Consider the following 23,887-nt stretch of genomic DNA (forward strand, 5'->3'; position numbering starts at 1 on the left):
GGTGGCCTAATAGCATGTTACCGTGAACACTTGGGAGATAATGACATGTAACAGCAAGGTAGAGGTTACATAACAAGTAGGCCCAGTGAACTGACTCTCTCATAATTCAGAAGGATTATTACCTGCTATGGACCTCCAGGTTTTCATCCCGAACACTAGCCCTGACTGCCCAGTTCCCAGGTAGAAGGGCCAGGAAGTAGAGTGCTCTATTTAACGAATGCCAGTTCTCAGTGAATGAGTCGCCATGCCTTCACCTTGCAGCCAGGGTTCTTTGTAATTAGCTCTCGAATGACACCAACTCTGCCCCGAAATGGGTGCTCTGTGGTGATTAAGGGCTGGTGTTAGCTGTACCAGAGAGATACTGCTGTCGGGAGCTGCCTCTGTTTGGTGCCTGTGAAACATTAGACGTGATTTAAAGTGATAGCAGTTCTTAGCTGGCTACTCGGCCTCTGCCATCTGTTCGTGTGATTAGGCTGGTCTGATTCACAGGTGCAGCCTGGGGCAGCTGAAATTAAGCAGCTGTGGCCTGGGTGGACAGAGGAATGCCATGACCAGTGTAATTGGCAAGCTGGGGAAAGGGATGTTGCCATTAAAACAATTTTTTTGCCACCTCAAGTGTCAAATGCCTGACCCGATTAATAGGGAAAATTGTAGAAGCACCAAATTCTTTGCATTTTCAGCCACCTGGCAAACACCCCGGTGTCCAGATTGATTCCTTGGGTGCCTTCTGATTGTCTGGAAATGCCACCGGGGTGTGTTGGAAAGTTCCTCTTCAGTGAAGTTAAATGATGGTTCAGTGACCCTGTGCTGACAGCATTGCTTGGCTTTTCTGAACCTTTCTCTTCTCTTTGGGGCTTGGTATCTGTTAATTCTGTAGCTCATGGCTTGAAAAATACTCTACTGCGGGTTGTTCCCTCTGCTGGGACGCTGGATTATTGTTCATGTAATTTTGGTGGTTAACTCACTTTTGGAAGGCAAACTTATCTCCCTGGTAGAGTTCTTAAGATTCTGTACAGAAAGCCCAGTGGTCAGATGGCAACAATAGCCGTCAAAAATTAAGACAAGATTATTGAAGTTTGGCCACGAAAGTCGTATCCGTTGACATCAAGCTCTGATTGGATTTTGTAGGAATGTTCGGCAACCTTTACAACTCTTGATCTCAACTCTTCCGTCATCACGAGACCCGGCTCAGAAATGGGCTCCTCTGTAGAGGGCTTCCTTGTCCACATGAAGAGACCGAGGGGCTCGATTTTGAGTGTTTGTGTTCTGTTCTCTTGTAGCACGTTCAAGTATCACATAATATCTCAGGGTCAGACCCACCTATCCCAGTAGACTGCTCCTGGAGGGCGAGGACCAGCCTGGATGGTGAATGAATATCTTGTGGAATTATAGCCCTCACATCCATCTTTTATGGGTCTCATGGAAAACAGAGCAGTGTTCAGGCCTGGTCTCTACATTAAGAGAATAGGCTGGGGTTTCCCAAAGAATATCCCTTGGAACCCTAGTCCACAATAGTTCTCTGCCAAAAATGAATTGTATTTTGGAATGAATTTGGAAAATATCTCACACTGTGACTCTTTCTTGGAGACTTACAGTGTCCATCGGCATAATACAAGCTCTGAAATGTTCAGTAGTAAAACATGTTTAATTTTGTCTTTCCCTAGGGTTTTCCAAACTGATTGAACCTGAGACCCATCTTAAAAGACAACATCTATTAACATCCTGTTGCATATGTTTTTTGCAAATCCCCTTGAGGGGTTGCTTTCATCGATCTGACTTTCCCCACCCTCTTAAGCTAAGTTCTTCCATCACAGGTGTGAAGGGCATTCTTTGGTCATATTTTCGTAGCCGACTCGCTGATGACCTCACACCTAACCGGCACTAGACATTTCCCTGAGCAGAATAATCCTGTGATGTCATTACAGGCCTGGCTGTCAGGAAATAATGCTGTTGCATATTGCCCTTTAGTGAAACAGACTCTCTGGACAGAGAGTTGCCATTTCAAATGCCAATTTTTGAAAAGCATCCAGCTTGAGGGTTTTGACAGGTTCTGATTTTATACTTTAGCATAGGAAAGCATAACAACAAGTCCTTGCCTTCCCTAGGTACTAAGTATCTTAAATGGGTTATCTGGTAGCAAATAAGTAGACGCTTTAGTCCATTTTTGGGGAGTGATTTTTTTTTAATCCCCAACTTGTGTTTAAGTGATGAATGTTGCCGAAAAGCCCGACGTTCTTGGGGAAGAGCACAATTGACAAAAAGTTCGGGATGGCGGCTTAAGTAGAGAGAATTGATAGTGAGACAGCTATATCAAGATTCTTGCTGCTGGAGTGGTTTTCTGTCGAGTGAAGAGAGTGACAAGGTAGTTTTCTGTTTTGGTTTCATTCCTGTTGAGACCTGCAGCAAATGCCCATGCCGGCATCAGGGAAAAAGGCAATTTTTTTTTTTTTGGAAGTAACTGTGGAACACGAAAGTTCTTTGCCTGAGGTTCCAAACTCCTTTCATTGATTAATCTGCTGATAATAACAGTTTGTAGTCACCTTTGCTCTAATTGGGAGTTTTACGTGGTAGAGATTATATCTAAGTTGTAAATGTTGGCTTCTTAGTTGTGTTGAACTTTCCAAGAATTGAAAGCAAACAAACAAACAACCCCAAAGTGCACAGGTTTCCTAAATTTTTTGAAATTCCTTTGTGATGAAACCTCATCATAAATTGGGTTGCGTGTTTTATCACAGTGGCCAGCAGTGGTGTTCCGTCCAGTCGGCTGGATTGAAAATCTCTTGTTCTCAGCCTCCCCTCTGGCCAAATAGCATCAGAAACCACTGGAGGGTTTTCTTTTGAAGGCAGATTCTGGGCACTCCCACGGGGCAAGTCTCTCAGTGGACTCAGGCATTTCACACATGGGTAACTAGCCTGGTTTGGTTTAATGTATTATTGAATGCTTTGCTGGTCAACAAGTCGTGGTTTTAATGAGACTTCTCATTATAAAGCAAAGCCCCATCATAACCATACCCTCGCTCACATCTCCATATTTTGTTAGGTTTGTTTTCTCTTCATCTATGAAAAACTGACACAGATGAACTGCAGTCTACAGAAAGAATGGAGAGAGGGTAGAGCTCGCAGAGACAACTCCCCACCCAGGTCTCAAAGCATTCAAATGTCCTGATTAGTGATATTTTTAAAGACCCTAATTATAGACTTAAGATAGAGAGGCCTTAGTGGGGCTTTAGGGAGTTTGTGAGACTTAATCTAGGAGCCAAAACAGGCTGTGGGGTTTTTTTTTTTTTTTTTTTTTTTTTTAGTTTTGCATCAATAAAAATACAGTTGGCAGTCATCAGCGTCCACAGCTCACATAAATCTTGAACTTTTGACTTAATTACCATGGGAGAGTTCAAAGGGCAGCCTAGAGTGGTTGAAAGAGCACTGCTCAGGGAGCTGGAGACTGGGTCTAGCCTAAGCCCAGCCTCTGGCCGGGTGACCTTGATCAAATCACTTAACCTTTCTGGATGACATTGATCACATCAGCCTTTGGGCCAGATGGTCACCGAGGTTGCTTTTGGTACAGTGGTAATATGATTCCATGTTTTCCTTTAAACTGCTGGGCTGGATTCTCTTCCTTTTGATTTCAGAGAGAGATGGAGGAGACCATAATAAACCTTAGATGTCAGTATTAGGGTATGTAAGGGATTTTGTGGGGGCAGGCTCAACAGCCCATGTTTTTTCATTAACTTGAAATTGCAGGGTCAAAATAAATCCTCTAATCCTACCATTTGTTGACAGAAATCAATATCTGCCTAGAATATAGATACCTGGAAAGAAGGTTAGAACTGGGAGGGACCTTCTCAGAACATTCAGTTGAACTCCCTCATTTCATAGCTCAAGCTTTTAACAGTTGTCTGTCTGGTCCGTCTGTCTATCCATCTGTCCATCCATCCATCCATCCATCCATCCACCCACCCACCCACCCACCCACCCACCCAACAAATGCTGGAGTGCCTGCTCCAGAGGCTAAAGACAACTCACGCTGTATCCTCCAGGAGCTCCATTCTTGTTGGTCAGCAGACATTGAAAGGAATATTTTTCAGTATGGAAATACTCTGGTGATGGAAACACACATAAATAACAGACATGACCCAGAAAAGGAATGATGAATCTTTACTGTGAGGTAGAGGTGGTAGAGAAAGGCTGTGTTGAGGGAACTTTGAGGGAAGTTTCTGTGGGGTTATAAATCTCTGTTTAACCAGCCGCATCTTAAGAGGCTTCTGTATTAAAGTAAAAATTTTTTTAGCATTGTTACTCATACACAATAACTGTTTCAGTATAGAAAATGATAACGAGTAAGGTATACTATACCTTGATGATGAGATTTTACTTACTTATTTGGTAGGTCTTACTATTCCTTTCACCTGCTCATTACTAGTATTTAATAACTGCAAGAAGCATTGTTCTTTTAATCCATATTATAATACATCCGAAGATCTGAGAATGTCAGAGGACAGGGGGCCATACCTATCATCTAGGTCAACTTGTTTACTCCTGATTTAGTATAATTCATTTTCTATGCCATTGGAGGTTGATGTCACAATTCCTCCTCCATTGATTGACTCTCAACCCACTCCTCATACATCCCTGAGGTTATGCTAGGAAAGGTCTACAAAGTGGGTGCTCATACATATGTTTTAAGCAACATGGCGTGGCCTTGGCTTGCAGATTCATTTTGAAGTTGTTGAGTCAACATCCATACTGAGCACCTACTATGTGCAAGGGTCATCTTTGCTTTTGCAGATCATTAATTTGTTGACCGAGCTCCTCTCTAGATGCAAGTTATTAATGCTGTTTACCAGCCTTGGTTTGAAAGAGGCCTCCTTAGGTAGTAGAGTTGGTCAGAAGCCTGGCTGCTGTTTTTCACCCATTGCTCTATAGAGTTTTTTTGGGGGGGGGTGGGGACAGAGGGAGACCTGGCATTTCCATGTGTCCACACAGAAATGAAGACAAGAAGAGTTTGCAGAGGACATGAGGCCATTGATAAAAAACAACAGGGCTATTCCTGCAGTGTAATTATTTTTTTAGACCTTCCAGGTTCTTCAAGCTTCCCATTAAACTAGTTTACTTAAGGAAGAGCCATTGTAAAATAATAAAATAATTCCTTCCCTCCAGCATTCTACTCATTAAAAACATTTGTGAGCTTGACATCTTGAAGGAGACCTAGTCACAAAAGCACATCGTGCCTCTGTGCTGTTAGCACTCACCCAGAGTGGGGTTGGGCAGAGGGTTGGGGGTGGCCCATCACTACCACACAAGGAACCTTGAAAACTTGGCTCCAAGGCCCTTTCTGGTGAGTCACGACTTACAGTTAGTTATTCATGGAAAGAGAATGTTGTGAATTCAGGTTTCGAGCTGTAGGTGATCTGCTTCTACCTTGTTGATTAGATTTCCTGGTGCCCCACCCACCTGGATCACTGAGGCATTCGATGAGAAGCATGGTGTCTGAATCCTGTCATATGGCTGGCTGGCTGTTTTGCGTGAGCATAACTTATAGGTGCAATTGTGATGATTGGAACTTCACTCCAGGGAAGTGGCTACCTGCCAGAAATTCCAGCAAAATTCTTTCACCCTCACCCTTAAGTCACTTTGTAGGTGCCAAGACAAAGGTGCTGGTTGCCAGTGTGCTGTTGCCATAGGCCGGGTCCATCTGGGGTGATCCCTGTGTGGGTTGCACCCTCTCTGTTCAGCCCAGTGAGAGGAACAGAGCAACATTTCTGGTGCCTGAAGCTAAATCCTACTTTTTGACATTTTGGGGAACATGAACATCGTACCTAATGGTATAGAAACATGTACCTGTTCATTTCTTTTGTGTAAAAGAGAAAACACCGGCCACAGGATCAGCTCAGCTGTAACCAATGCTATCTGAAAGCACTACTACATTACTATTTAGCTAATTCGTATGAATAGGCTATTGTGTTTACTTAAATGACAACAAGAGTGCAGACATCTGACAGTATGAGGCGTGCTTTCCTTTTAGGTCAGATTCAGATTCGTTCAAGTCTTTGTGTAGCGACAAAGCTTATTGTTTATTTTATGCTCTTAATGGTTTCTTTTTAGTGGCTGTGGATGGATTTTTCTAGGTAGAACCTTTTGACATGAGAGATGATTGAGATTGTTTCAGGGATAAATAGGAATCGAGTGATTCCTGGTGTGCCCTGGTGAACCCCTCAAAAGAATATGTGTGTTTATGGGCATTTGACACCTGAAGCCAAACGGCTACCAAGTTCCCTTCTCATTGCAGATGCAACTGGGTTCAGAGGAAAGAATGCAGCATCGTTCCCTTCTCCCTCAGTCCCCCTGCCTCCCTGCAGCCTTTCTGGGGTACATGACTGACCAGTTTTGCCTTACTTGGCTCTGTCTTGGATCATGTAGACACCACCTGTACCCCACCACCGTGACGCTTAGATAAGCAGAAGGATAAAGAGGCGTGCCCTTGTTAAGAAATCCCAGCTCCACCTTTTATAGGCGGTTTTGAGAGCAGGGGTGAGGCAAATAGGGGTAGGAGTTTTCAATGCACTTATTCCGATTCCTAATTCTTCCATGAAAGTCTGGCTTTTAAGTGAAGGGGGGGAAATGTTTAACCTCCAGGAGCGAGCTGTGCCATCCACAGAAAAGAGGACGAGACGTCTAAGTCGGTTCACATCAGAGACCAAGCCCCTGCCCAGGCCCCTTTTGCCTCTGGCTTGTGGGATGTGTGTGCTGGTGCCCAGTCAAAATCTTCATCAGAAAGAAGCAGTTCTGAATCAATCTTCTAGAATTTCAGTATTCTAGAATGTTCTAGAATGTTCGAGGTCCTGTTGAGGGCTGTTTTTCGGGGAATTTTGGGATTTTTGGCTACCTGTTCGCTAAGACAGAAACATACATGTGGAAAGTGAAGTGCTGTGTAAGATTTCAGTGGAAGTTCCCGACAGTAATAAGGGAGGCAGTGTGTCTTTGACCCAGACTGCCTGTCCTGGACTCGAGCCTTACACATCAGAGTGGTTGAAGGTTTGGGTGCCGACCCCCTGGAGAACCTGGTTCTTACCAGCAATGGACCAGAGCGGGGATGACGACAGTGGGCTCTGGAATCAAATGCTTTGGCTGAAGTCCTGGCTGTACCTCTTCCTAGCTTCGGAGTGTTGGGTAGAGTACTGAACAGCTCTGTGCCACAGTTTCCGCATCTATAAACAGGGATTGTAATAGTGCCTTTCTTGTCAGATTGTTGTCAGAATTAATGTGTTAAACGTGTAAGATCTTTTAGGGCTGTGTTTATCAAATAAGGAGCACTCAATCAATAGTGGTCATTGGCTGTGACTTGCAGGCATGAAGGATTTACAGCAGTGTTCTGGGTTGATGTTGTGGCTCTTATTTAGATAAAATGTCCTTCATCTGGCAAATTTAAATACCGCTTGTTTTGAGTTTAAAAAAATCACTTGTACCTATGACTTCGAGGGCCATTCAGAGGGCAAAAGTTTATATACCATTTCATTGGTAGCCTTCAATTAAGTTATGTGCTTAGACATGGTCGTAGAATTATGACATTTACAACCACCATTGCAGAGGAAAAAAACCTTTTTTCCATTTTAAAAATTAAAATACATATAACGATGTGGTTTGTTGGCTGTCATAAAAAGTGCTGGGAAAGTAATGATGCCTCTGTGAGTTTTATCCTACCAGGCAGATTAGGTTATACTATTGATTATCTTTTAAAGTACAGCTCCGATGGGTACGTGGCCGTGGCTTTTGAGCACAGCTTGTTTTTACTAGTGTGTGTATGTGATCATTTCATAGATCATTTCATAGGTGCGGTGATACATTTTGGGAGGACTCAGCTGTTCTTGTGTGTGTTGTCACAGTGTGTATAAAATAGCATTTTAAAACATGCTTCAACGTAAACTGAAGTTCTGGCTCTCGGAACAAGGGAGTAAAGGTTCCTCAGATACTTTATTCTCCCCGGTTAAGAGGCATAAACGAACAAGCAGTTCATCTCCGGGGACCTTCTGTGGGGCCAGCTGGATTAGACTTCACACAATTTTTTTCCTAATGTAAATATTACTCAGAGATTTTGAAAACGTCAGATCGTTCACATACAAAATAAAATGATCTTACCTAGGAGGAGTTTGAGACGAAGCTGTCCATCTGACAACATGCTAATGTTGTTTTCCAAAACAGGAGCACCGTACTGGACCAACACAGAGAAGATGGAAAAACGTCTGCATGCGGTGCCTGCAGCCAACACTGTCAAGTTTCGCTGTCCAGCTGGGGGAAATCCAACACCAACTATGAGGTGGCTGAAAAACGGAAAGGAATTTAAACAGGAGCATCGCATTGGAGGTTATAAGGTAGAATTATGCTCTCAGAGTCGTCTGTGTCTTACCTTTTCTATTTGTGCCTTTTGTAAGGAGCCACAGGATAGCAGGACCTAGAAGGAATTAAAAAAATTATCAGTTATTATTATAATTGATCATTTCCATGTTTGCTTTTTCAAAAACGTTACCCTGGACTTACACGTAATTTTAAAGTACAACCCCCATTTGCGTTATTCTTTATATGAGGCAAGTTTAATAACAGAAGGGTCAAAAGTTGAGAGTCTGTTTTCTATATGCTTTATAGTCTGTAAAACTACAATTGGGGCAGAATTTGAGAAGCGTGAGTACAGTTGCTTTATTTGAGTAGGATTGTATGACTGGTGGATGGATTTGGAGTAGAGACTGGAGGATGACATGCTCTGTTCTAAGAGAAGGCTGCGGAGGTGACAGAAGCAGACTCTGTGTCCTCCGTCTTCAAGGATTCTACAGAACCCATTACTGACTGGTGAAATGTGGTCTTCCCACTCACTGGGGTGGGTGTGAGGAGTGGAAACTGACAACCATCTCCCTGAAGATGCCTGTGAATGCTCGTTCAGGCCTTGGCTCATCCATTCAGCAAACACTGATGAACCCCCTCTGTGGCTGGCACCATTCTAGGCTCTGAGCAAAGCCGAGGTCCAGCTCACAGGGGCTCCTCGTTCAGCATGCAAGGCAGACCAAAAAGCTGGCAGTCGGGACACTGATACGGGAGAAATCAGAGGAGCGTGTCGTCCTGTGGGTGCACAGGGAGAGGTGATGTTGGCTCTTTGGGAGACTAAGGATAAAGGACCAGGAAAGGATTCTGGGCTGAGTTTCAAGGAAGTTGTCTCAGAGAGAGGGAGAGATGGAATCTCCAAATTATTTACTATGGAAAGGGAGAACTTGAAGAATTCAGTGTATGAGGAAGACTTCAGGGACGTCATTATGAAATCCTTTGGTGCATTGGGAACATGAATGGGCATATTGGTTACCTATTGCTGTGTAACAAATTACCTCAAGACATGGTGGCTTTAAACAACACTGTTTATTATCTCACAGTTTCCATGGTCAGGATTCCAAGGACAGGGCCTTCTGTGTCAAGGCATCTCACACGAATGTCATTAAGATTTCAGCTAAGGTTGGATTCTCATCTGCAGGATCAACTGGGGCCGGGGAGGATGTGCTTCCAGACTCACTCATGTGGTCGTTGTCAGGATTCACTTCCTTGTAGGTTGTTGGACTGAGGGCCTCTGTTCCTCACTGGCTGTTGGCTGGAAGCCTCTCTCGGTTCTTTGCCATGTGGGCCTCTCCATGTGGCAGCTTACAGCATGGCAGCTGGCTTTCTGAGGGTGAACAGATGACAAGAGTCAGAGGGAAGAGTATGAGGAAGACAGAAGTCACAGCCTTCTGGAACCTAATCATGGAAGTTCTTCCCTTCACTTCTGCTGTTTTCTGTTTTTAAGCAAGTCACTAAAACTTGCTTAAGTTTTAAGGAGAAGACGACCCAAGGGCATGACTTTCAGGAGACTCGGGGATCACAGTGGGTGAAATAGAGGACACTTCTACTCAGACCACAGTTCTTTAAAGTCCAGCTGGGAGAGGCTTTCTTGGTGGTGGCTGTGAGGTACCCCGAAGGATTTCCTTGGTGCCCCTCTCACCCGTGTTTAACTCAACCAGCATCACGTTAGGTGACATGTGTGCCCATGCCGCACCACTGCTGTGGTTAAATGAGCCTTCTCTCCACCCCAAAAGTGCCCTGCAGTCCTTTCCTGAAATACCACACACACTTACTCATCTTCAAAGAATTGTTTTCTTCTGAGAAAATTTTTGATTTTTGTTTTAATGTGGAAAAATGAATATCTAGAAGCCAAAACCCAGGGGAGGATAGGGAAAGCCTATGAGTAAATTTCTAAGGGCAGTGTCGGGTGGTTTACTATGTTTCCCTGAAAATAAGACTGGGTCTCATATTAAAGTTTGCTCCAGAAGATGCATTAGGGTTTATGTTCAGGACATATCATCCTGAAAAATCATGCTAGGGCTTATTTTCCGGTTAGGTCTTATTTTCGGGGAAGTATGGTATGTATGAAACAGCTATGAGGCCCATCTCCTGGAAGGGGGTGGTGCTTTGAAGCTGGGATCCTCGAAGTACTTCAGTTGCCTTTCACAACTCCTCGTTGGTGGAAGCAGTAGGCAGGAGGGTGATTTGTCTCCTTGTTCTTAGTTCAGTCCTTAGACCAGGTACAATGAGATTGGAAGGTTGGCATTTTTTTTTTTTTTCTAAAGAATGAACAGACAGAGATTTCATTAGGTGATGGTGTTTGTAGAGGAAGAGTTCAACTGCTAAAATCATCATGGCCCCTGGGATTGTTCGAACTACCAGATGCTCTCTGAAAACATAGTTGATGCAGTTCCAGTGACTTATATTTAAATACATCTTAAGTATAAGTATGATGGTCAAAATCCTGGTGGTTAACTAATTTCCTCCCTTAAAACAACCTTGGAAATAAGCACAAAGGGCTGATGAGCCTCCTGAAAGGCTTGGTCTCAAAATAAATAGGACCAACATCGTGATTATGGGTAAGGAGCTTTTTTCGCAAATCTGAATTAGTGATTGCGAATATGCTAGAAGACTAGGGGTGCCTAATGAGAAAGTGCAGCTTGATTTTTTAACAGGTGCAGTTCAGTTCTAATTACTGATGACACTGTTCTGCTAAATGAAGAGCACCTATGCTCTAAAAGTAAAATGAGGAACCATCAGCAGAATACCTTCAGGCTGTCCTTGAGGAGGCACGCATGACCAAAGTATTCTTGTTGTTTCATGTTTGAGCCATTTCTGGAGTGAAAGAGAAATGGAATTTGAGTGCAAGAGAATACAGATCTAAAGTATTTTTGGCTTAAGAAAATCGAGCAAAGAGGGGAAGGTTCTGTGCTTTTGGATCATGGTATCCTGGCTGGCAGTGACGAGGGAGCGTTTCCTGCCTTGCTGGGCTTTCTCTGCAGAAGACGCTGTGGTCGTGGGTCTGAGTGGCAATCATATGCAAAGGTAGTCAACCCGGATCCAGGAAGGGGTTTTCACAATGGTTGTGGCATTAGACATTCCATGTGGGGATACTAGAAATTTAGCAATTTCTTTGAGCCCCACAGGCTTCTGGGACTTGAAAGGGAAAGACAGAGATCTCCTATCTCCTGGGAAATCGCAGTTACCTAAAGTAGAAGCCACACTGATGAAGTGTTAGACCCACCCCAAACCCCCAGGCCATGAAGTCATTGGAGAGAATGATACCCGCCTGAGACATGCAGGTCTTCCTGCTGGTCCAAGCTCCTTGGCTGGCACAGGCTTGCCCCAGGCTCACAGGGCCGCCCTCAGGGCCTGAGTCTGGCAGAGTCAGGAGTATGCTCACCGATGTTGGGTTTTCCTTCTGATGTTTATTACCTACGTAGACTATTTTTTTCCTACATAAAGTTTTAAAGAACCGTGTTTCTAAACATGTGACCTGAGGGAACTGTTGTCCAATTTGTAGTTTCTGTTCCTCAGCACACCACGCCACCCAAAAGCAAAGAGACCTAATTGACACGCAGAGGGCCTGATGTCTAAATGACTCTCTCCCCCGACTGCCGCCCTTTGCCATTTTATGTAATGAAGAAACAAGGTGTCAAGTTTTCCAAGATGTATTTTTCCAGAAAGTAAGACCTGAGAGTTTCCGCAAATAAGCGTGTTATTTCTTTGATTTTCTTTTTCCTTCATAAATTTCATTCTATAAACAGTGGTGGTGCTTTCTGTGGCCCTGCTCTCTGTCTAGCTCTTTCTACCTGTTTATGCATTGGGCACCTTGGCCCTCATTCCTTCCATTTCAGCTTGTTTTGAAGTGGTATGCATATGTGGCCAATGAAGAGAGACGGGAACACACACACACGCACCAGAATTAGAGAGAATTATGGAATGGGACAGAAAGCTCATTTTCATTAAAATGAAAGCTACAGCTATTTGGGATTTTGCAGTTGAGTCTTATTTATCAAAGAATTCACACTGAGCCTCCTTAGGTGATTAAGAGTCAAATTATTATTTTTCTTAGCATGTGGGCAAACGTTGGTTGGATGTTATTAATTTATTTAGAGTGATAGCGCTTGACCTGAAACGTAACTGTCTCTCCCTAATTGTACTGGTGCCTGCGCTTGACAGCGGGCAAGGTGTTAAGCTCTCTCTGTGCTTCAGGTCACATATCCTTAAAATGACAAGATTGGATGTATCGTCTCAAACATCTGATCTCGCCCAGCTCTAAAAACTGATTTAAACTGATTTAAACAGCATTAACCATTTCTCATCTTAAACAACAGCACAGATTTTTTTTCTTTTCTTTTTTTTTAAGAGGTTACCTTTATTGCTAGATATTTCATAGGGGTCTGAACAGTAATTACGATTTAATGCAGAAAAGCAAGAAGATGACTGAGATAATTAATGGACCACCTCAACTCCCAACTCTTTCTTATGTAATGACTTTTAGGCATAGAGCGGAAAAGTGTCCTTACAAACCATCTTTCATGTCGCTTATTAACTGCATTAAGAACCAGGAAAGATCACAGGATGAGGCGCTCTGTGGAACTGGCACACAAACCCACGCCTCCAGGCATCCTGGTTCCCATGGAGCCCCTCAACAGCGGGAAGCATTATAGAGTATGGACTGGTAGTGTCTCAGTATATTTCAGATCTAAGAAGAGACAAGTTAAAAAACTGTTTTCTTACAGTCACAACTAAACTGGTTGTTTTGATGGGTAGGCTAATTAGATTTGCAGTTTTCTAGGTTACTTATGTCATTTTAAAGACTTCTGAGTAAATGTTATGCTTAACCCCAAAAGTATACTTACTTGGAAATATCACTGTTAATGTCCTCATTAATATTGTTATATTTTGTTGAGCTTTTTCCTCAGCCAAGACATTTTAGCTGTAATCCCAGATCAAAGAGTCTAATGAGGCAGCAGGTGTGTGTTGGTACCAGCCAATATGTCTTGACCGCTCACCTGTGTGTTGACTATGCCAGGTGCCTCCTGGGTACCATGCACTTGGTCCCCTGCACAGTGGGTGCTGTTATTTTGCTCCTTTTATTGGCAAAGCTTGTCACGTGATTGCTACAGTGGAGCTGCCATGTGGACTTTGGCGGTTTTGCTCCATATTTATGCTCTTACTGTTTTCTTCAAGTGCGGGTCTGTGTTTTGTCAGAATACTGTTCTGATAAAAGAGAAACACAGAGATAGTAACGGCCCCCCAAAAGCATGTAAATATCAGATGGGCCATGGTAGGCTGTTGAGAGCAAAGTAGGGGGTATTTTTAATTATGGCAGAACAGAGGGTACCAAAAAACGTGTACACATTTTAAGAAAGGGAAAAACTGTATTAAAATTGTACTAATATATGCTGATAACAAAAGATGAATACAGATGAATAAGTCACATTTGACTTCTGCTATTATAAGAAGTGCTCAAAAGTGGTTACCATTATTGTCCAGACACTTCTGGTTACGGCGAACATTGGTAGACTTCTGTGGCGAGCGTGTAAACTGTTCCAACACCAGAGCAGAAGAAGCAGGACTTGTTGCTGTGCGAGGCCTCCTGGATCTTCCCTTGTGCTCATCACACCCAGTACCATGCGTCTCAGACTTACCACGAATGTGTGCAATTGTTAGGCATATACGTTGGAGGTTCTGTTGCACACTCAAGCCTCCCTCATCCTTGTACTTCCACAACGTTCTCGAATTTCAAATACCACCTTAAAATGGTCTTGCGCTCCTTGAACAACAACTGCGCTTCCGCCATTTTCTGTGACTGTCCTGCCTGTCACAGGGTGACGCTAGCATTCATTTAATTAACGCCATCTTTTGAGTGAACATCGTACTACACATTGCTGCTGTAATTCAACTTCGAAAAGTAATACATAGATAACCTCTCTTGAAATATGTATACCTTTTTTTGGCACCCCTGGTACATAACATAAAGTTTGTCATTAATTTTCAAAAGTTTTTCATCACCTCAAATGGAAACTCTGTATCCAGTAAGCAGTAATCCCCCATTTCCAACCCCACGACACTGCTCATCTACTTTCTATCTCTATGAATTCTGGCTCTATTCTAGGTATCTCAAGTGGAATCTTATAGTATTTGTCCTCTAGTATCTGGCTTCTTTCACTTAATAGGTTCAAGGTTCATCGAGGTTGTCACGTGAATCAAAACTTCATTCCTTTTTCTGGCTGAATAATATTCCCCTCTATGGATAGACCACATTTTGTTTATCCATTCATCTGTTGACAGACACTTGGGTTGTTTCTACTTTTTGCCAATTGTGAGTGATACCACTGTGATCCTAAGTGCACACGTGTGTCTGTCTGAGTCCTTGCTTTCAATTTCTTTGGGTATGTCCCTGGGAGTGGGATTGTTGGTTCACATGGTAATTCTATTAAAAGCTTTTTGAGGAGAGTCTTGAGAATTTTGAAGAGTTAAATTCAGGAGGCGGTGGGTACCCTGCTGTCACTCTGCCCCCTGGGCACGTTCCTGAGCATCTCCAGGGAACAGGCTTCTAAGAGGGCAACCTTGCATTTCCAATTCACTTCCCACCTCCTCTGGAGAGATCCGTCCATTGGAAACTGAGGTGGGGGGGTGGGAGGAGAGTTTGGCCACTGTCTAGAGGATCAGAGTTCGCCCAGCCTGTGCTCACACCCAAAAAGCAAACTTCTTGGCGTCTTAGTGGATATAAGCAGCAGTAAGTGCCCCAGCCCCTGACACATTTAAGCTCAGTTCGGGCAGACACATCCAAAAGAGGTGACTTGCAGTCCCCCAGGAACCTGCAGAAAACTGGGGTCTGGCATGGGATAGTAAGATTTCATTATGCATCCTAATGACAGCTGCTCTGAGTTAAATTGTAGTTGATGTGGCACTTTGATGAAGGCCAGGGTTAAAGGGATTGCTGTCTTTCTGAGGAAATTGGGCCCTGATACTGATGGAAGGAAGTCTTGGCAGTATTTATTAGCACATGGACATAACATTCATCACCTTGGCAAAGGGTGAAACTTTTCGTCCAGCTTCTGGATGTTTATCCCGCTGGGTATCGAACACCTGGGTATTTGGAAATGTCTGGATATTTTTGCAATGTGGAAACCAAACATCCAGGTGACAGCCTAGGTCTCTGACCTTTCACCTTTCACCTAGGTGTTTTGGTGTCATACAAACAAAATCTGCATTCCCAGTTGTCACCTGAAGGTAGCTGGGGGTTTAATGGTGCACCTTGGAAGAGTTAGGTAACAGAAGAATTCCAGAAAAACCTGCCTGGGCCACCTTTTGTCTTTGCAAGGAGAGGGTGTGGAATGTTTGTGGAATTACAGTTTTTGTATTACAAGCGAGAGAGTTTAGGCCATTAGCTGCAATCCGCTTTGTTTCAGCTTTGAAATGTTATTTTTAAGTGTTCAGTGAACATAGTTTTGAAGCCTCATGCTCTCATTCTGCTCCTTGGCAGATGCAAAATAATGATGAATTGCACAAAGATTTGGCCACGGGCAGGAATGAAAAGAAAGAATTGTGCATGTGTCTGTTGGTGCAGGATGGATTTCTCTTCTCCCCGGCTTTTGCTTTGGGTCTGCCAGAGAGTGACAAGTGCAGTGATTCTGCAGCAGATCAGCTCGTACCGAAGGGAGGCCCAGGGAGCCGTTTCATTGCACTTTTTTGTTGTTTGTGCACGAGATTTCTGTTGCGCGAAGTTTCTATTTAAATTAGAAAAGTGAACATGAGAAAAAAGTAAACAGCATTTATAATCCCACCACTTAATTATATAAAGTAGATTGCTAGCAATGTAGTACATTTTCTGTCTGACTTTAGCTATGTGTATACAGACATGCTAATATATTCAGGCCTGTATGCAACTATGGAGTTGTGCGTGTGTGTGTGTTTGTGTGTGTGTATTTTTTACAAAGTGGAATTATGAATATGCATATTTGTATTCATCCTCCTTTTTGCATTTATCCATAACTGTTAATGATACCTTACCAGATCTGAACATGAGAATCCCTCATTCTTTTTAATGACTGTATGCTAATTCTGCTGGAATGAACTACACATTTGTTCATATAGGATGAACTATGTATATCATTAATGATTCTCTTGGTGGATTCCTGGTGTTTTTTTTTTGCTGTTACATACAGTGCTTGAAGTGATGATCTTGTTCATATGCCTTGAAGGCATTCTGCTATTTTCTGTGTAGGCTAGATTTCTAGAAGTGGAATTAACTGAGTCAAAAAAAAAAAAAAGAAAAAGCCCAAAAACGTGTGTTGCTAATTTTAATAAGCACTACTGAATTATTTTAATGGAAGGTTTTTTGCTAGTTATGTTCCCCTTCTTTATTTGAGTTTCTATTTCCCTACACCCTCACCAAGTACTCATTGACATTGATCTTTCTAATTTTTGTTAATCAACTGGTGAATAACGGTGTCTCACTATTATTTTAATTTGCATTTCCCTGATCGTTAATGAGGTTAAGCATCTTTTCGTATGTTTATTGGGTATTTACATCCCCTCTTCTGTGAAAGCAAAGGTGGTTTATGCTCATTTGACAGTACTAGCAGAAAAACAAGCACTAAAAACCGGAGAAATTGAGAAGAATGTGTTGAAGAGGACATCTTGCGTTTTTGTTGGGAGGGTGGTTTCTTTAGGTTTACACTGAATCTTGGTATGGAAGCAGAGTGTTTAAAAAAACCAAAAACACCCAAATCTTTGTGCCTTTGTTCTCCGCCTTTTTGGAGTTACTGTTTGTAGTCTCTTAGCTTGTCATTAAGCAGCCACTATTAATGGTAGGATATCCTGTACAAAAGTGTCAAACAGTCCCATTAATGGTGGCTTCTAAGGGCATCCATTTGGAAAATGCCTGAGTTCATAAAATTGAGGATTGGGGATAGGTTAAGGAATCAAATGCTGGAGCAGCCTGGTAGGAAAATAAATATTAACAGCACTGCATGGGGCAGTATTGATTGAGTACCAAGGTCTCTGAAAGGGCAGAAATACTTTGTTTGGTAAATGTGTTTCTCATTGTGAAAGCATTGTATAAATGTTAACTTATTAATATTTGTAGTGCATCTCCAGGAAGTAAATATTCAGGAGCATAGGCCCTTGCAGAGGGATTTTACGTGGAATGCCAGAGTCCTAACGAGAGACTGGACCAACCATAGGCCCTAGGGTTAAAAATGGCAGCGATGTGCTGAGCTGCATATGCCAAGTGTTAATGTCTTGGGCAGAGGCAGACGCTGCCCTCCCCATCAGTTCAGGTTCAGCCCCATTTGGGATACTCCATGTGCCAAGTCTGGATCCAGGCACAAGAAAGACATTGACAGTTTGGATGGGGTCCAGAGACAGGCACTAGCCACGATTAAGGGCTTATGGGCATGACATTTGAGTAGGGGCTCAAAGAACTGAATATTTACAGCAGGGCTAAATGCTGGATTATGGGCCTTGGTGACGTTAGGATCTATGGCTTCATCCCTAAGTTACCCTCCACGTGACTGGTTCTCAGAGGCCACGAGAGTCCCATCCCTGAGACACTGGGGAGAGAGAGTGTCTCTTGTGGGCCCATTTGCCTCGAGTTAACTTAAGGAGCTCTAGTACCTGTCTCTTCATGCTCTGTCTGAGCACACAGCTTCAGAGCAGCACCCAGGGGCCCCGGTTTAGAGAATTTTAATTGCACTGGAAGATTTAGCACCCACACCTTCTCCTTCAGAACGCCTCTTTTGTGCATTCTGCGTAGAACATGCTTGTTAGCCCTCCTAGTAAGAGGAGGCCTCACCTCTTGTTTTTGGTGCTGCTACAAGGTTGTGGGCCAGCCAAGAGCAGAAAGTGAGTCTTCTGCAGCGTGGCGAATAGACTTTCTCAACCCTAGGCTTGATGCCTTCAGGTTCATTTTACTGCCAGACATTTCACCTGTGAAAGTGAGAATGAATATCGCCATCAGTTCCATGAGGTCAGACTCTGAAACAACCTCCATGGTTATACAGGGTGGGCGGTGACAGGCAGCCATTGAAGCACAGTGATGGTCTGTCCAGAGCTGAGTCTAAATTCATTGCTTGTACTCTGGTTAAGACGAGCCCCGTCTTTTCCCCTGTGATCCTTCATAAGACTGTCAGTGAGGAGCAGTGATTGTGGTTGTGAACCTGGTTTCACTAACTCCACTCTGTAGTAATGGCTTGCACAAGCTGAACGCCTAACATGAAAAGAGTTGTGCTAGAGCATGCCTTTATAATCTCTTACCTCTGCTGCCACTGCTTTTCACTTGCTTTCTCTGCCCTCCTGTTTTTCTAGTGGATCTCATGAGATGAGATTTTTATTCTCTAGTTTAGTTCCTTGAATCACTTGTGTGCTTGTGAAGGCCCTGCCTGTATTATCGGTTTTTATGGGATTAAGGCAGAAAACACTTGCAGTGCTCAGAGAATCATTCAGAAGGTCAGTTGAAACTCCTGAAACAATAGTTAAAAGGAGTGGTAGGCTCTAGCTTTTTATTTTTTCTTTCCATTGCTCCCAGAATGCCTTGTCCAAAATACCTTTAAAGAATGATAATTGGATTCGGAGAGAAATATTAAAAGCCTTGACCCCTCCCCAGAGATGAAATCTGCATTTGGTCCTAATAAGGAAAAATCAGGCTTGCTTGAAAATTTGAGTCTATTAAAACATTTGAAAAGCAACATGAGCGTCTCGGCTGTTTGCATGTTGACAGAACCATGGGTAGGAATCATAATAACTTATTTTCATATGTGCTGTTTATCTTTGAAAAGACTCAAGGAGTTTGTAAACAGATGGATGTACAATTTAAGTTTCCTAAGGATTCATTGCTCCCATATTTGGAATTCTGAGTATATCTCTTAGGAACATGTAGCATCTATTCAGCTACCCCCAGAACAATCACAGCACCTACCGTATGGGCTCCTTGGGAGAATTAAGTTAGCTGAGGTGGGAAGGAGTGCTTAGAGCAGTGCCTGGCATGCATACAGTAAGTGCTCACTAGCCTTCGCCCTAGATGGATCCTTGGGGCCTCGGGGCTGAGAGTTCTCAGTGGATAAGCAACCCAGTAGCTCACTGCTGTTACCGTGCAGGCTAGTGTTCAGATTTCCTGGCTACTTGGCCGCTCTTGGAGGAACCCTCAAACCTATGACTGTGATAGACCCACTCGATGCATTCCTGGGTATCGGAGTCTGTCAATATCAGCTTGTGAGATGGTCACCATGATGATAATTATTGTTTTCTATTTATCACCATTCTGAGTACTGATTCTGAGGAAAATTTAGAATTCGGCTGATTCTTCTCTTGTCTATCTTCCTTGTCTCCCCGAACTTTTTTTTAAATCAAGAAAACAAAGTACCTGGTATTCTGTGCTAAGATTGTTAAATGACCACCTCTCCTGTGATCTTTTCAGGTACGAAACCAGCATTGGAGCCTTATTATGGAAAGCGTGGTTCCATCTGACAAAGGAAATTACACCTGTGTGGTGGAGAATGAATACGGGTCCATCAATCACACTTACCACCTGGATGTTGTTGGTGAGTCTGCTTCTCTCTGAGTGGCAGCTGTATGTCTGCCTGCTGTAGCTCGGCTCATTTGAAATCAAGAAAGTGAGTCCTGTGTCTCCCCCGGTTTAAGGAGAGTTGGTTCATTTTAATTCTTTATAAATACAAGCTGTCATTCGAGAAGGATTCTCCTGTCACTTGACAATGGTCTGTTTCCTGATAAGCCAGGTTTTATGTGATCCTCTTGGTTCCCAAGTGTCCTCTTGTATAAAATGGACGTGGTATGAAATATGCTGACATACTGGAAGCTGAGATTGCTCTGAAAAATAGCGTGTGCAGGGAAAGGGTACAGATACGTTGTTGGAGAACTTTGTTTTTAAAAGCGAGGCAACATTATCTAAAGAAAGGCAACTATAGGATGCGGGCTAAAGCGTAAAGGAAAAGGTGTTATGATGACTGAGCTTGTAGCTAGCTGTAGGGAGGTTACTATCAAGGGCTCTTCACTTCCAACAGAAGAAAGTCATCAAGACACTACAAGTTCAATGTCTGTCTAGAAGCTGTTTCTTCTGTGAAAAGAGAAATGTGGATATGGATTTATAAATACCTTTTTATCAAAGTGCTATTTTAATTAAGTATCTTAAGACCCTCTAGCTTGTTGTCCTGGAAACACCGATTTCTTCCCTCGCGTATTATGATGGGTTTTATCATAAGTCATAAAGAAAGGGTATTTCTCTGTCTTGTTGGAGGATTGATAATACATGGAACTACATGGAGGACATGTCTCATTGTTGCAGGGATGCTGGGCTAAGATTTTGTTTTTTTTGGTAGAAGCGATTTTTTTCTCTGTGTTGTCATCTGTCCTGACTCTCAGTATTGCCACCTGTCCTTGAGTGCTTGCTGTGGGTTACCTAATCAGTTTGCCCTTCTCCACATGCAGGTTGCTGACTCCTGCTAAGGCCTCACAAAGCTCACTTTGATTCATTTTGCCCTAACGTGACCCTTTGTGATTCTGCAAACTCATGCCCACCCACTGTGTGTCTATAAACAAGGCTTTTCCTCCATCATTTCTGATGCGTGTGTCCCTAGTGTTCACATGTGGACATTTCCTCTCCTTCCATAAAATATATACTCTTTGAAGAGAGAGATCCCAAGATACTTGAATTGCCCAAAGAACCATTACAAAACTTTCCAAAAGCTTAATTAAACAAATTACGTAGATTTGGTTAATTGAAGATTTAGGTTAACTAAAAATTAGAAAACCATTTTGACTTTCTATCAAGTTAAAGTAAATTAAATCTCTAAGAAACTCTGTCTTAGAAAGCACGGTATAGTCTTTATTTCCATTTGTACGTAAATGTAAATATTCAGTGAAAAAAAGTATTTGTAATTTTTTTGTTATTTAAAAGTCTTAATGTGAAATTTGTTAGGTTTTCGTATAGCGTACATTCTACGGATAGTCGTAGAAGATGGAGATTTAGAGCCCTCTTTTCTCACAGATATGGAATGCTTCTTAGTGGGAATTCCTATGTACAGCTATTTTACAAAAACAAACACAAAGAGAAGTAACCCTCAAATATGAGAAGAAAATGGTTAACATTTATTTTGGCCTTGATGTGCTGTAAGTCCATTGATTTAAAAGCACGTGACTTGGATTTTTCACTTTGGGCCTCATGGGTCCTGAATTTGACATGAAAGTGTTTCTATTTAAGGAAATCAAGATTTGGGGCTGAAAGTTCTAAATACCTAGTTCTGAAAATAAGTAATTTATTGTGGGAATAAAATAATGGCACTGTAGCCGTTTTGGAGGATTATGGCTTCTCCTATGTCTTCTCATCATTCATTAAGATTGGTTGGGGCCCTTCCAGCAATCAGGGAGTCAGCACTCGGCCACCTCAGCCAGGGGCTCTTGTTCATTGCAGGTTTTAGGTTCAGTCGTTATGTGAAACATTCAAAAGCCCCTCACCCCACCGCCCCTTTGAGCTTTCTGGCAGCTCATCTCTGTGAAACCCTGAAATCTCTCTTAGAGTTTAGGCTTGGATTTGAATTGGGCTGCTGAATAATGGAATTGTGCTGTCTAATGTTAATCCTCTGGCAATCGGTCTTGTTGAAAAGAGCATATGATTCAGTGGTGTAATGTGGAGGGAGGAAGAGTGTATGGAGTAATGCAGAGAAAGGCCTGATTATGTCACAAATTTGGGAGCAGGCCCAGCTAAGCGTGGGCCAATAATGACACAATGCTGGTTGGGAATATCCATTAAAACTCAACCCTAACAATTTTCCAAGGCTTGAACCTTCTTTATAAATACAAGCCAAAAGTCAGTGGAGTATAAGACATTTTCAGGAAAGATGGAGGTGTGAAATACTCTCATCTTTGCTCAAAACCCTAGTAATTGCTTTGAGAAGCACTAATAAAATAAGAATTGAGTCGGCTAAAGAGTTTCATGTAGACTGACAGGATTGGCAGACTGTCATTCTGCCCATCTCAGCAAGTGGAAACAAAAGGGATTCAGGCTTGAATGGCGAATTTCTGGTGGCCCACACGTCCAAGCTCAATATATCGCTGCGTGATCACAGCTTCTCAGCTACATCTCTGTTTCACGGAAAATCAGAGACTGTACCAGCGAACGCGAAGTCCTGTGCTCATTCTCCGAGGGTTTTTTTTGTTGTTGCTATGATACATTGGTTTGTGGTTCAGATATTAAGGAGCATCAAAATGGGTGAGATCTTTTTATTGAAAGTCTTCTTTGGAAAGATATTCCCGTAAGCACGTTAATGTAAAAGCCATGTAATTTAAGTGACGTCCTTGTGTTCTGGAATTAAAGAGCACGTCATTGTTGTGTGTGAGGGAAATACTTTCGCTTATGGGAGCCCTTTTCAGGAGCCTTGCTTGATCCTCATTAAAATTGACACCATTACTTTTCAGCCATTTACTCGCAGGGGAAAGTTAGTGTGAAGCCCCACATTTTGTTAATTGCGGCGATAATAAAATAGGCTCCCCTCAGAGAGCTGGCCCCAGGAGGTGGTAAGTCTTTGCTCTGGTTTGTGAGTGAATGAGGCTGAAGCAGTGGATTCTGACAGGTTTTGCCACCAAGAAGCTGCAACCTAGGAGAAGTCATTTAACTTGGCTTCACCATCCTTACGTTTGAAAAAGGAAGGAGCTGAGCGAGTCTCACTAGTGTTAGAAAGGGCAGCCTGTTGTTGTGGAGAGAGTAGTGGGTCTGTCAACCCACACACTAGGGCAGCAAGTGAATTGGGACACTTACTTAGCTTTTCTAAGCCTCTTTTTCCTCATGGGTAAACTTGGAGTGACAATACTTCATTCCTAGGATGGTTGTGTCAGGCCCTACAGGAGCTGCTGTAACAAACGACCACAAGCTGGATGGCTTAAAACAACAGAAATTGATTCTGTCTCAGTTCTGGAAGCCAGAAGTCTGAAGTGAAGGTGTCAGCAGGGTTGGTTCCTTCTGGAGACTCGGAGGGAGAATTTGTTTCAGCCTCCTTCCTAGTTTCTGGTGGTTGTCTTCAGTCTTTGGCTTGTAGTCATGTCCCTCCAATCTCTGTTTCTGTCTCCCTGTGGCCCCTCTCTCTGGGTCTGTCTCAAATCTGCCTGTCTTTCTCTTATAAGGATACCTGTCATTATATTTAGGACGTGGGCTTATTTTGCATGGGTCACAGTGCAACCCATTACCTGGTTATGAGTAATCAGTTGGGTTAACAGATGAAAACACCAAATTGGCAGCTTGGTGGCCAGCAAAAAAATGCTGGTGTCCTCTCTTCTAAACCCGGACACTTGAAGGCAAGTTAAAGAAGGCATCTTTAATAACTTTTCTTGGACTCAATCCGCAGTTTATTGAACAATGTGAATGCCATGTTGGGACCAATGGAAGTGGCCAGTGACTGACATTTGTGTGTCCTGCTGAGCTGACCACCTTTCATGAATGCTGTCACCAAGGCTGTCCCAGTACTGTCATAGTTGCTGGACTTGGCAGAAGAGGCTCATAGAGTTCAAGAGCTCC

At 42.9% G+C, this 23,887-nt stretch overlaps 1 protein-coding gene across 7 annotated transcripts in view; it reads left to right on the forward strand.

Annotated features, from left to right (window-relative positions):
• Positions 1 to 23,887, forward strand: part of FGFR2 (fibroblast growth factor receptor 2) — a 101,492-nt gene that overhangs the window by 29,132 nt on the left and 48,473 nt on the right. For all 7 annotated transcript variants that reach the window (XM_081073632.1, XM_081073631.1, XM_081073633.1 and 4 more), the window contains 2 exons: positions 8,197 to 8,366; positions 19,781 to 19,904. In XM_081073632.1, coding sequence (XP_080929758.1) covers positions 8,197 to 8,366; positions 19,781 to 19,904 — 294 coding nt within the window. The remainder of the gene's footprint in view (positions 1 to 8,196; positions 8,367 to 19,780; positions 19,905 to 23,887) is intronic.

Source organism: Rhinolophus hipposideros, assembly GCF_964194185.1.
Source record: "Rhinolophus hipposideros genome assembly, chromosome: 15".
In the NCBI taxonomy this organism is placed as follows: Eukaryota; Metazoa; Chordata; class Mammalia; order Chiroptera; family Rhinolophidae; genus Rhinolophus; species Rhinolophus hipposideros.